This window comes from Toxotes jaculatrix, chromosome 23, assembly GCF_017976425.1.
Source record: "Toxotes jaculatrix isolate fToxJac2 chromosome 23, fToxJac2.pri, whole genome shotgun sequence".
In the NCBI taxonomy this organism is placed as follows: Eukaryota; Metazoa; Chordata; class Actinopteri; family Toxotidae; genus Toxotes; species Toxotes jaculatrix.
In genome coordinates this window covers 563,502-576,069 of record NC_054416.1, presented here as the reverse complement: position 1 = coordinate 576,069, position 12,568 = coordinate 563,502, and the positions used below count along the sequence as shown (strand labels likewise).

At 51.6% G+C, this 12,568-nt stretch overlaps 2 protein-coding genes and 1 non-coding gene across 4 annotated transcripts; 2 read left to right on the top strand and 1 right to left on the bottom strand.

The window, feature by feature from the left end:
- The first annotated feature begins 4,067 nt into the window (after positions 1 to 4,067).
- LOC121177410 (PRELI domain-containing protein 1, mitochondrial-like) lies at positions 4,068 to 7,071 on the top strand. 2 transcript variants are annotated; one of them, XM_041031742.1, is made up of 6 exons: positions 4,068 to 4,213; positions 5,134 to 5,268; positions 5,795 to 6,020; positions 6,118 to 6,231; positions 6,318 to 6,396; positions 6,673 to 7,070. In XM_041031742.1, exons 2-6 carry the CDS (start codon positions 5,177 to 5,179, stop codon positions 6,783 to 6,785), a joined length of 624 nt encoding a protein of 207 aa, XP_040887676.1. In that variant the 5' UTR covers positions 4,068 to 4,213; positions 5,134 to 5,176; the 3' UTR covers positions 6,786 to 7,070. The 2 variants fall into 2 exon arrangements, with proteins under 2 accessions (XP_040887676.1, XP_040887677.1); XM_041031743.1 differs by lacking the exon at positions 4,068 to 4,213 and adding an exon at positions 4,238 to 4,927 and having other exon boundaries at positions 6,673 to 7,071.
- trnag-ucc lies at positions 4,796 to 4,867 on the top strand. Its single transcript has one exon. It is a non-coding gene; the product is annotated as a tRNA-Gly (tRNA).
- A 313-nt stretch (positions 7,072 to 7,384) lies between the features above and the next one.
- On the bottom strand, positions 7,385 to 11,666 carry LOC121177363. The gene is made up of 10 exons (XM_041031674.1): positions 11,520 to 11,666; positions 10,533 to 10,806; positions 10,303 to 10,361; positions 9,856 to 10,053; positions 9,485 to 9,565; positions 9,075 to 9,266; positions 8,809 to 8,908; positions 8,600 to 8,717; positions 8,371 to 8,509; positions 7,385 to 7,995 (listed from the first exon to the last, which is right to left on the bottom strand). The coding sequence occupies exons 1-10, from the start codon at positions 11,593 to 11,595 to the stop codon at positions 7,856 to 7,858; spliced, it is 1,377 nt and encodes a 458-aa protein (XP_040887608.1). The 5' UTR covers positions 11,596 to 11,666; the 3' UTR covers positions 7,385 to 7,855.
- Positions 11,667 to 12,568: the final 902 nt, after the last annotated feature.

Sequence of the window (12,568 nt, the reverse complement as noted above, 5' to 3'; positions counted from 1 at the left end):
AGTGATCTGGATTAAGCGAGCCAGGACACACACACACACACACACACACACAATATGGTCAAGTGTCAAAGATGAATACGACTGAAATCTGTTGATTGTCCAGCTCCGTCACAGTGTGTGTGTGTGTGTTTCTGTGTGTGCGTCCTCACCTCCAGCGCCCCCCCTCCTCCCCCCGGTTTCTTCTTCAGCTCCTCACACTTCCTGAACTTGCAGATCTGGTGACCCGTCTTCCTGTTGCGGCAGGACGAGCAGACGCCACAGTTGATCAGGCGCCTGCACGGCCCGCACACGCCACACCGCTTCCTCTTCCTCTTGGCCACCACCCCCGATGACGAAGAAGACGACGACGATAAGGCCACGCCTCCTGCTGTCACACCTGACGATGAGGGTGAGGAGGAGGACGGGCAGGGGGAGGAGTTGGTGTGCTGTTGACAGTCCGTTAGGGCCCGCTGGCCGCCGGTCATCTGGAAGGCGCTGCCGGCATCTGAGATCCCGCTCCCCGCCGACCCCATTGCCATGACGATGACCCCAGGGGGTAATCCCAACCCCCCCAGGAAGCTACTACTCATCACCCCTCCCCCATTGCAGCTCCCATTCTCTGATAGGCCCATCATATCTGAATGGGCGTGTCCCTGCTTGTTCATGAGGCTGCAGTCCGCGCCACCACTGTAACCGGGGAGAAAGTTCCCGTTGCTCGGCGCCATGGGGTGATGGCGTGCTGCTCCCTGTGTGACAGGAAGTGAGGAGGCAGTGTGTCCGTGTTTTTCAGCTCCTCCCCCCTCATTGCTCCCGCCACTTCCTCCGGCTCCCTCACCCGACCCCCCGCCGCTGTGGTGCATACCGCTGCTGTGGGGGTGTGAGGAGGTCATGTGACCCTGCGTTGCAGGGGAGTGATGATGGTGATGGTGATGTGTCGGCCCAGTCGCCACAGGTTTGGGCCGGCCCCAGAACATGGCTGCTGGGTGGTTCATGTTCACGTTCATGTTGTCATGGCAACCCCAGGGCGCTGTAGCCATGGTGCCCAGCCTGGCGGCAGTGGGAGGGAAGATGGGGGCGGCCGCCGCCAAACGGGCCGCCAGTTTGGCCGACTGAGGGAAGTTTGTGACGTTCATGTTCATGTTGACGTTGGTCTTGTAGAAGTTGGCGATGGACGAACGGTAACGGTCCATCCCCGTGGTGTAGTCCAGCATCGGCGCCAGACTCGACACCTGCAACAAACACACCATCATCAGCCAATACAATCAGTTCCAGCTGAGACGCGGCGTGAAGCCTGACACGGATTACAGCATGTCATGTGACCTGGTGCAGACTCACCTGCCCCTGTCCTCCGTAAACATGGTGATTCGGGTGATGGTGGGAGGGGGCGGAGCTTCTCTGGAGCATTGAGGAGAAGTCGCTCTCCACACACACGCCGCTCGTCATGCTCGACATGACCTCACACGCTTATGCGCACACATGCGCACGCACACACGTCGGGAACAGTTAGTCGTGTGCAGTCGACTCTGTGAATGAACACAAAGACAAGGATCACGAAGGTGATAAGCTTTGTAAACACAACCCCCCGTGTCGCCATGGTGACGCTGCCGCAGGTCAATGGCGTCGCAGACGTTTCTCGTCATCTCGTGCGTTCTGTTAGTGAACTTTGTCCATGTTACCGAGGTTAAACAGAACTTCATTTCCCATGATTCCACAACATTCCGCAGGTGATATTCACACAGGTTCATCACTTTGACCTGCACACATCACTCCGATCCAGTGACCATCCAACACAAACCACTGCAACACTGAGGTGGCATGTTGGACAAACACCAGGCTTCAGCAGATTCTCAGCTTTTCGAACACGACACGTGTTGCTTCTCCGTTTCTTTGGTCCTGTATCTTCATCGAACCAAAGTGTCCTCGAGCAGCGCAGCACAGGATCCAAACCAGCGACTCCCAGAGTTCACGCCACCCTGCCGATCCTCCGCCAGGGTCTGAACTTAAACTTTAACCTCCACAGCTCGTCCAATGGGATTCAGCCGCCAACGGCTTTACTGCGGAGGAAAACTTCTGTCACTCAGGTCGGTCAGAGGCCACAGACGGACTGACCTCTGACCTCTGACGTCCACACACACACACACACAGCGTAAAACATTCACTGCCTTTCTGAGTGTGTGTGAGACAGATTGAAAAAGATGTGTGAATGAGGATTAAATCTGTGAGTGTGTGTGTATCAGCCAAAGAAACACAAAATGTGTGTTAATGTGCGTGTGTCCTGTGTGTGTGTGTAGTTCAGAAAAAGAACGAGAGCATGAGTGTGTCTCTGCACTGAGCGCGTGCACATATGCGCGCAGCCAGTGTGAAAATGTGTGTCGGTGTGTGCGTGTCTTCTCGCGCCCCCCTCCTTCCACCCCTCCACTCCCTCGAGGCGTAACTAATTACCCTGTCTGGTCAACCGGGCCGGCGCGAGCTCCGACAGAAGGTCAAGGTGGCCACCGGCCGCGAGGGGAAAACGGCTCTCCCACGCGACACATTAACCCCCTCCCCCCTCCCCCCTCCTCTTCTTCCTCCCCCTCAGGCACAGTGCGAGGAAGGACAGGAGGAGGAGGAGGGAAGTGAGGGGGGGTGGGGGTCAATAAAAAAAAAAAAAAGCCAGATCCGATAACAACCGATAAATACCGTGAACACAGCATGCAGTCCGACAGAGGAGGAGAAAACGGGAAGATGGACGGCGCGTGATGCTGCTACTTACCGGGCCCGCGAGGAGGAGGAGGAGGAGGGTGATGAGGAGAAGAGGAGGAAGGAGGAGAGGAGGAAGGAGAAGAAGACCGTCTGGGAATTAGCCCGCCACGGATCATGGCTGGCGGGGAAGGAGACAGAGAGAGAGGAGAGGAGGAGCGGGGGGGGGGGGGGGGGCACCGGGAGGGGATTTGTCGGTCTGTCGATACCGAGGAGAGAAGGAGGAGGAGGAGAGGGAGGGGGTAATGGATAAGGGGGAGCGGATGGATAATCACCTGGGCTTGGCACGAGCGAACGTGAGGCGGGTGTGTGATGGGGGGGGTGTTGGTGTGTGTGTGGGAGGGGGGGGCGTAAATTAGCCAGGTCGAAGCGAGGAGGACGCGGCTCTGTGGAGACCCTGCAGGGGCGGGAAAAAAAGAGGAGTTCGAGGAAAGAAAAAAACACACACCACCATGGGGGGGGGGGGGGGGGGGGGGGTAACGGTACATGCGTCGTTCTCGCGACAGAATGAAGACGGGAGGGTGGTGGCAGGGGGTACACGCGACGTGGATGTTCGGTAACGGAGAGGGGCGGGGGCGTGTGAGTCTCTGTGTGTGTGTCGGCTCATGCCCTCCGCTGTGTCTCCTGCTGTCGGCGGCGTGCCGCGCCGCGCGTGCGGTGTGATTGGCTGCCTGCCTCTAAGGGAGAGAGAGAACGGACTGAATGAAGTGACTGTGGTTTCACTGGTTTACAAACGTATCGATGTGCAATGATTAATCAGTTAATCGATAATGAATCAGCAGCTGTTTTTATTTATTTATTTATTTATTTATTATCAGTTAACAGGAAAGAGTGTCAGTATTTCCTTCGTCCTCGTGCGTCACTTCTTTTGTGCACATGCCTACATGGACCTGACACCTACAGCCTCAGACCTGGACTCTGAGTTTACTGTTTAAGGAATGTATGGTCAAAAAGTCTAATTAGTCTAAATATAGAAAAAGACTTTGACACATGCACCAGTTAGAAAACTGTGATTATGGGAAGTTAAACTGGTTTATGAGCAGTTCTCTGGTTCCAAGTGACGCAAACTGACCTCTGACTTCCTGTTTTTGAAGAAAACCTCGTGTATCCTGTTAAAACTATTTTGATCATTACAGTAATTTGCTGCGGTGACTTGTTTCTTTGTCCTGTACGCTGCAGCCTGTCCATCACAGCGGCCTCAGGTGAGAGGAGCATCCATCACCTGTGCAGAGGCTCATCCTCTGACACTGTGAGGCAAATGGAGTAAAAAGTGAATGAGTACATCTCGCCATCTAGTGGAGGAAAGCGGGATGTACAGTGGTGCTGCTGTGATCATCTGACTCCTGTTTCTTTCTAAAAAAAAAAAAAAAAAAATTGGTCGGGACCGCAAAACAAAATCCAACTGAGCTGCCGCTGTGTTTTACTCATGCTTCCGCTGCGCACTCCTCCGGGCTCTAACACCGAGCCGACCCTGATGAGGAACTAAAGGCCGCAGGTATGTCAGCTGATCGGCGGCGGTTAGACGTTAAAGAGATAAAGCTTTAAACGACAGCAGCTTCGGAAACCTGGGATCTGCACGGATGGAGCTAACGGTTTAGCCCACCAGCCAGGAAGCTACTGCAGAGCCCTGACCCTCGTGCTAACACAGCAGCTAACAGTAACGCTGCCCGGGCTCGGAGGCTCGTGAACGAGCCGAATTGAACTGAACAGATCTGGATTAGATCGGTGAAGATCGGTGAAGATCGGTGAAGCTAATGCTAACCTGTTATTCTAAGAGTGAAAACAGAAACAGACTTTATCAGCTGACTGTGAACCGTCCAATCGGAAGCCGACTTCAGCGGCGGAACAAACGCTTAGCAAGCAGCTAACGAGGCTAAGTTCCCTGTAACTAACTAACATCAGGCGTGTAAAGTTAGCGCTCAGTTAAAGCCCAATGCTTGGTCGGTTTACCCTGCTTCAGTAATATTAAATAGAAACGTATAAATGAAAAGAAATCACTAATGTAAAGTTATGTTTGTTCCGTGTATGGACGCGCTCATCGTACATAAAGACAGAGGTGGACAACATACAGTACATCGCGTTGGTGGTATAGTGGTTAGCATAGCTGCCTTCCAAGCAGTTGACCCGGGTTCGATTCCCGGCCAACGCATCGGTTTTGGTACCGGGAAACAGCGTTGAATAATTTTCATTCATTGCGCCGTACCTCACAGTACGTTGTTTATTTAGCCTTACATTCTATTTTAATTCCAGAACTATGGAAAACTGACATTTTGAGGCTCTGAAAAATCAACACACTGGAATAAAACAATGACTGGAAAACAGAGCAGCGATTAAATGAATTATACAAATGAAACAACAACAAAAAAAACCCCTTAAAATACAACTGCCTTCCTCTGTCATTGCTTTTTCCTGCAGCTGCTCAGTGAGTCGGCCGAAGGTTGCCTGTGTTCGTGTAGACATGGGCAGGTATTTCCACAGCGAGGTCGACATCAGGAGTCCGTGGCACCAGGTGTTGGCCGCCTTCTGGCAGCGATACCCCAACCCCTACAGGTAACCAGGGCTGCGTCTTTAATATTTATTTGATTAATCATTTTGCCTATACATGTCAGGAAACAGTACAGAGTGTGACATGTTCTTGAGATTTTGTTTGACGAACAGTCCAAAGCTTCAGATTCAGTTTACCATCACAGAAGATCTGAGAAGCTGGAAACAGCAGCAGCTGTGCTCCTCCACCTGTGAGGACCCGTACTGACACAGTGCTGAAGCTGGTCACCAGTCATCCACAGTATTGGAGACACTGAACAAAAAGATTCGTTGGTTGAATTTCATTTAATTTTTCACATTTCTCATCAGCTTCTGTACTGCAGATGAAAACTGCCCCTGATACTCACCTCACTCTGAACCTAAACCCAATGATAACCTTGACACTAACACCTTCCTACCCCTCCATCAGCCCTGTGGAGAGGTGAGGACTGGACAAAATGTCCTCAAGGTCCATTTAAACATGGACATACAACAGTAAACACACACACAGTGTCTCTTTAAATACATGAATCTGCTTGTGTTTGTGTGTCAGCGCCCACGTCCTGACAGAGGATGTCCTGTACCGTGAGATCACCCCCAGCAACCACCTGTTGTCACGGCGACTGCTGACAAAGACCAACCGGCTGCCGGGCTGGGCGGAGCGCGTCTTCCCCGGCCACATGGCCCGGGCCGTCTACGTCCTGGAGGACTCCATCGTGGACCCAGTTAGACACACACTCACCACCAAGACCTGGAACCTCAACCACAACACACTGATGGTGCGGCGCTGCGTGTCGTTTACCGTGGTCATTGTTCCCTCACGTATGAACAGTAGTGTGAGTTCTGAATGAAAGGTCTGTGCCCTGTGATGTGCAGACGGTGGTGGAGCGCTGCTCGTTCGAGGAGGACCGGAGTCGGCCCACTTGGACCAAACTGAGGAGGGAGGCCTGGATCTCCTCGTCTGTCTACGGCCTGGCCCGGCCCATACAGGTACACACGTCCTTCTCACACAGTCCTTTGGAGGAGGGAGGACCATCTGAAAGTCTCTGTGTCTAACTCCGCATGTTTCTCTGCAGGAGTTTGGTCTCACCAGGTTTAAAAGTAACCAAGCCAAAGCCATGAAGGGGCTGGAGTTCGCTCTGTCCAAGCTACAGAGTAAGAAACACCCACACCCTAACCCCGACACCTGACCTCACACAGAGAGTTAAACCTGTCTCACTAAAAGATCAGACATTAACTTTAATTACATTACACAGACCTCAAGCTTAGCATACACTGAGAGCTGAAGACTGGTTAGCAGGTGGACGACTCTTAGCACACGGCAGTTAGCACATTCACTGATTCTGATGAATCTCCACAAAGACGGCAGAGGAACACGTGTGTTTAAATAAAACCAGGAAACATGCCTGATTGTTCTGTTGTTACCCGCAGCTGAGGCCCCGCCTAATCTCCACGGCGACCAGGGAGAGTCATCAGAGAAGCACAAGCCCCTCCCATCACAAGCCACGCCCACCTCTACCCAGAAGCCCAAGCAGTTTGTCTGAATGTGGTGTCACCTGTACAATAGAAATCCTGCATTAGTTACTCAACTTTCTCTGAACTACAATCAATCCCAGGATTCACTGGGACAGATTTAAACCATCTTAGTAAAAAACAGCTTCTTTTTTCAAAGTTATTCGATTCATTTCTAGATTTTTGCTTTGGGTTAGTTCAGCTCACCTAAGGTTTTATTATTTTTTTAAAATGTAAAATCTATTTAAATCTAAATTCTTGATGTTATAACGTTTTGAAGCTTGTGACTCACCTTCCAGGTATTTTCTGTTTAAGCTAAGTTTTATATTATTTCTTATTTTGAATTATTTATAGTTCTTTATGATTTTAATATTTTTTGATAATATTTTAACTATAATTTTTCATTGAGCAGCAATATTCTTTGACTGTTAAATTAAATGTAAAGTCCTTTCACTGAGCTGAGATCATTTTCTGTATTTGTAGCTGATCAGAAACCGACGCCCGGTGGAACTGGGACATTCAGGGCCTCACGGTGTTTCAGATCCTGCACACTCTTCAAACTGCACAGAAAATACAGCGAAGGTCAGAGAAATGTGTCCTCATCAGACAGTCTGATGAAGACATTATTTTATTCGTCACATTAATCGTCTCCAGTGACTTTGACACATGCAGAGAATAATATTCACGTCCATACGCTGGAACAATAAAGCACTTCTAACTTTAAAAACAGCTGCAGGGCTTCAGGCCCGGGACTCCACGCACCAACCCAGAGACAAAGCAGGAGACAGAGGACCTCGTCTCTTCCTGCTTCAGTTTGGTTTTTAGAATAAACAGTTTCATGTTGGTTCAGGTACAAACATCAGTGATCAATAAGTAAAACAGTAAAACTTCACAGTTTCAAAATGGCTTTTAAATATAATGAAATACTTGAGACGTTTAAACCTGGTTAATACTGCTACGTTTTTCTTACCTGTGAATAAACAGCTGGAAAACGCAGAGTGGCTTCGTCAACTTAGCAACAGCAACAACACGCAGCAGAAAACGATCCAGTCACAGCAGGTTCTTCTTCTCTGCTGCGGAACGTTCGTGCAGCTGTTGTTTTTCAGAATCCGTGGTCAGAGAACCACTGAGCTCTGGCGACCACGTCATTGGCGAAGTCCCTGTACGGCGTCACGCTGTCCACGTCTTCGTAAGCCAAAGGAAGGACTATGTCCTCGCCTGCGATGTAACAAGCCAACGCTCCTAAAACACAGAGAAGCTAACGTTCAGACACACGAAGACACAAACACCACCGGACGCAGAAATCCCTCACATGTCAACACACAGGTGACCCCAGGACGCCGCTGACCTTCACACACACACGTTCATGGTCTTTCCTGTCGAGATGTAAATGTTCGGACTGATGCTGACTCATGTCTGCGTTCACACACGTGTCTCCGGAGGATTAACACGCCCAGGGGCCTCTACTGATCCAGAACTGCCGCTGACCTTACCCTGTGATGCTGCCCCCACTGGTCCTGTGCTGAACTGCACCTAGCTGACGTGTAGCTCTGCGTGGTGACGGCCTGGAGTCTCACAGAGTTCAGGTAAAGTTAAAGGAGTCGTCCACGTCTTTACCTTTCAGCTGCTGTTCGCTGGTCCACTTCGGGTTCTTCCTCTTCATGATCCTGATGAGCTGGATGAGGAAGTCGACTCCCTGCTCCACGTGCTCGCCGCTGTACGGGCCGCCCGTCACTGGGTGGTAACGCTTATTGATCTGCAACAAGACTGAGCCGTTATCAGCTGCTCCAACACACACACACACACACTCACACACACACAGACTCACACACACACACACACACACCTGCATGAGACCGAAGCAGTCTGGGTCGAACTGTCCGAAGCCGTTTGCGTCCAGCTTGGTTCCAGCCTGAGACTGTCTGGAGATGATGGCGGCGATCAGGGCGGGCTGGATTCTGCGTCTGCAGCGAAGGACAGCAACTGTCAGACAAAGACACACAACCAGTCTCCAGCTGAATGTCACAACGAGCTCTGACATGTTGTACCACGTACGATTGTCCCACTCTGACGATCATCTCTCGGTGCGTCATCAGCTCGCTCAGGTCTCTCTGTGCCAGCGCGCTGGACGCCTCCACTCCAGCCAGCAGCCGACCTGAAACAGTGGAACATTATTTCAGACTCTATCTGTTCCAGTAAAGTGCTCACTGAGTCGCTGTAATATTTCAGTCACATGTTCTTTTTGTCTCGGGTTATTTTCCAGGACTGTGTGACGGCACGAGGACGAGCAGCTGAGGGAAAACACGGCTGAGTGAACTGACCGTTGATGAGCAGGTGGTTTGCTCTCGCTATGTCTTCAGAAGCTCCTGTTGTCTCCACCTTCAGGACGTCTCCGTACCCTGAATCACACAGAAGACACCGACCAGCCCGGACCACGGCGAACACGATGGCGGCGACCACGATGACGGCGACGACCCAGAGCGTGTGACCTGCCTCCAGAGGATGGATCTGAGCTGCAAACAACAACATGATGGCGGTCAAACGACGATCTGTGGTCATCAATCAGGAAGTCAGGAAATATTAACGACTGATATGTGACTGTAATAACTATGACACAGTAATAACAGTTATAATAGTCGTATTAATAAAAGGAGCTGTGAAGCTTCAGTGGACTTTAAAACTTTAGAAAAAACAAAACACAAAACAGAAAATGAGACTTTTAGTTTTTCACCGTGGACACTGATGGTTTCCTCCTTCACCAGCCGCGTTCCCGGTGCCTCCACCCGACAGATCAACGTTCCTCTGAGTTTCCCTGTGACGACAATCGACAATAAGAAAAGTTCAGAGTGAAACTGTGCGACTGCATCACACTGAGACGTCAGGAGACAAGTCAGACTCACGACCACCGAGCTAAAGACAAGTCTGATACTTGATCGTTGCAGATTCATTTTTTTGTTCATTGATTAATTGGCTAATCGACTAATCGCCGGTTCCTCAGAACGCAGCCTCGCTTCTCACCGCACGTCACTGAAACGTGTTCGTGTCTGAGACTGAAACAGTCAGACGCTGCTGAGCCGAGGCTGTGAGCGGCGGCTGACTCACCTTCGGCTGCTGCCAGGTGCACCCTGACGGAGCACAGGTGGTCCGGCCCGGCCGACTCTCTCTGAGCGGCGAGGACGTTCCCGCTGGCGTCCAGCAGAGAAATCAGCAGCTCCGGGCTCCAGCCGCTGGACTCGCAGTGAACCAGCAGCTCATTGGACGAAATGTGCTGCAGAGTCACGGTGACCTCAGACAGCTCAGCTGGAGACAGACACACCTGTAACTACAGCTTCACCCGGACCGTGTGTAATCATGGTGGTTACAGATCACCGTGGTAACACAAAGAACTGTTATTATTTAGTATTTACATACATTTACTGTATTTGCTTCACAGTGAAACTGTGGCGGGACAGGTAAGAGACACTGCGTTGCCCCTGGCGACCTGCTCTGCTCTGTTATTTTATTTTACTGAACAGTTTCTATGTTCTGCTGAAACAGCTGTTACCTTACCAACAAAGAGAGAGACGAACACCTCGTCTGTCGTGGATGATCGTGGGAGAAGGACACACCTGGGTCAGGACGAGGGACGAGAAGAAAAGGAAACAGAGGACATAGTTCATTTGTTGGGGACTATCTTCAGCGGCGGATTAATCCACGTGGTGTTGTAGTGGGTGTTTATGTGTGTGTGAGTCTGCACGTGGGATTTGTGTACAAGAAGAAAACAACATGCCGTCATGTACCTGTAAGTGCCGCTGTCCCACCGCGTGACATTCTGCAGGTTCAGAGAGCCGTCCTCCATCACGTCCGTCCTCCCGCGGTACTCCGCTGATTTCTCCTTTATCAGCTCTCTTCCATTACGGAAAACATGGACCGTCAGCCGGGATGTGCCATTCGCCCGCGACCACTCCACCACATGTGAGGGGCTGACAGATGTGCGGAGGCCACACGGGAGGACGACATCGTCCCCTACAACAGCAATGATCTGTCCAGGTGGGACAGGCTGCAGAGGTTTACCTGGAGACAGGATTAGTTACAGCAGCAGGTTTAAATACGACCAAAGAAAAAGGAGAATCCTGACCCCGTCCAGACCAGGACCCCGTCCAGACCGGGACCCTGTCCAGACCTGACCCTGTCCACACCAGGACCCCGTCCAGACCAGGACCGGCTGGACCGGATCCTGTCCAGACCTGGACCCTGTCCAAACCAGGACCCTGTCCAGACCAGGACCCTGTCCAGACCAGGACCCTGTCCAGACCTGGACCCCGTCCAGAACAGGACCCCGTCCAGACCTGGACCCTGTTCAGACCTGGACCCTGTCCACACCAGGACCCCGTCCAGACCTGGACCCTGTTCAGACCTGGACCCTGTCCACACCAGGACCCTGTCCAGACCAGGACCCTGTCCAGACCTGACCCTGTCCTGACCTCTACGTGAAACCAAACACGTACGTCAGAGCGCTGTGTCCGCGCGGTCTTCGCGCCTCTGGATTTTATTAATTTACAGTTTTCGGCCGGTAAAACGTTTGACGGCAGAAACTTTACGACAGTAAGAATTTCCCTGCGGGGATTAATAAAGTTTTTTTCTGATTCTGATTTAACCGTCACGACACAGAGCGACAGTTTCAGGCCGCTTCCTGCGGCTGTGTCCCGGGCAGGGAGGAGGAGGGGGGGGGGGGGGGGGGGGTGTCCGGGGGGGGGGTGTCCGGGGGGGACAGCAGGTGAACTGACCTGTCACTGAGCAGAGGAAGGTGCTGAGAAGCTGCACACACCAGGACCAGAGGCAGGTGAGTCCCGCGAGCTTCATGTCACAGCGGAGGTGACGCAGAATGCGTGCGTCCGCTACGCGACTGTCTCCGTCTGCTCTCAGCCAATCGTTTCCTCAGTCACGGTCACGTGGGGTATGACGTTTCTGCTTCGGCGTGAACTCTGGATGATTTTCGTTTGAACAGTAACTGTTCAAAGGTTTTCGCAGGTTTCGATCCAACAGATCAGAAATAACTGTTCAACAGTTATTTCTGATCTGTTGGATCGAAACCTGCGAAAACTTCATTCATTCATTCATGAAAAGAACAAAGAGACCGGAAGTTACAGGAGTTAGAAACACAACGTGTCGTTTTATCATCAGAGAAGTGTTCGTTCGTCTGTTCACGGTGTGTGAGGGACAGGAGTGAGGGACAGGTGAGCGGGACAGGTGAGTGGGACAGGAGTGAGGGACAGGTGAGTGGGACAGGTGAGCGGGACAGGAGTGAGGGACAGGTGAGTGGGACAGGAGTGAGGGACAGTTGAGTGGGACAGGTGTGAGGGACAGGAGTGAGGGACAGTTGAGTGGGACAGGTGAGTGGGACAGGAGTGAGGGACAGGTGTGAGGGACAGGTGAGTGGGACAGGAGTGAGGGACAGTTGAGTGGGACAGGTGTGAGGGACAGGAGTGAGGGACCGGAGTGAGGGACAGGAGTGAGGGACAGGTGTGAGGGACAGGTGAGTGGGACTCGCAGCTTCTTTGCATGTTTCAAACCTGATGCAAATGTGCTGATACTTTACACAGGAAGTCGCAGCAGGGAGGTTGGAGTGTGTTTACACAACAACACACTGAGATTCATCATCGTCATGTTTATTCATTCATTTCAGCACAGAGTGGTTTCACTACAGTTTCACTCATTAGTGCTCAGAGACATCAGCCGCCATGTCAGCATGTTAGACGACATGTTGGACACATCAGATACTCGTCTGTGAAAATAAAAACAGTCTGTCCATTAACATCAGTGTGTATTCAGATCT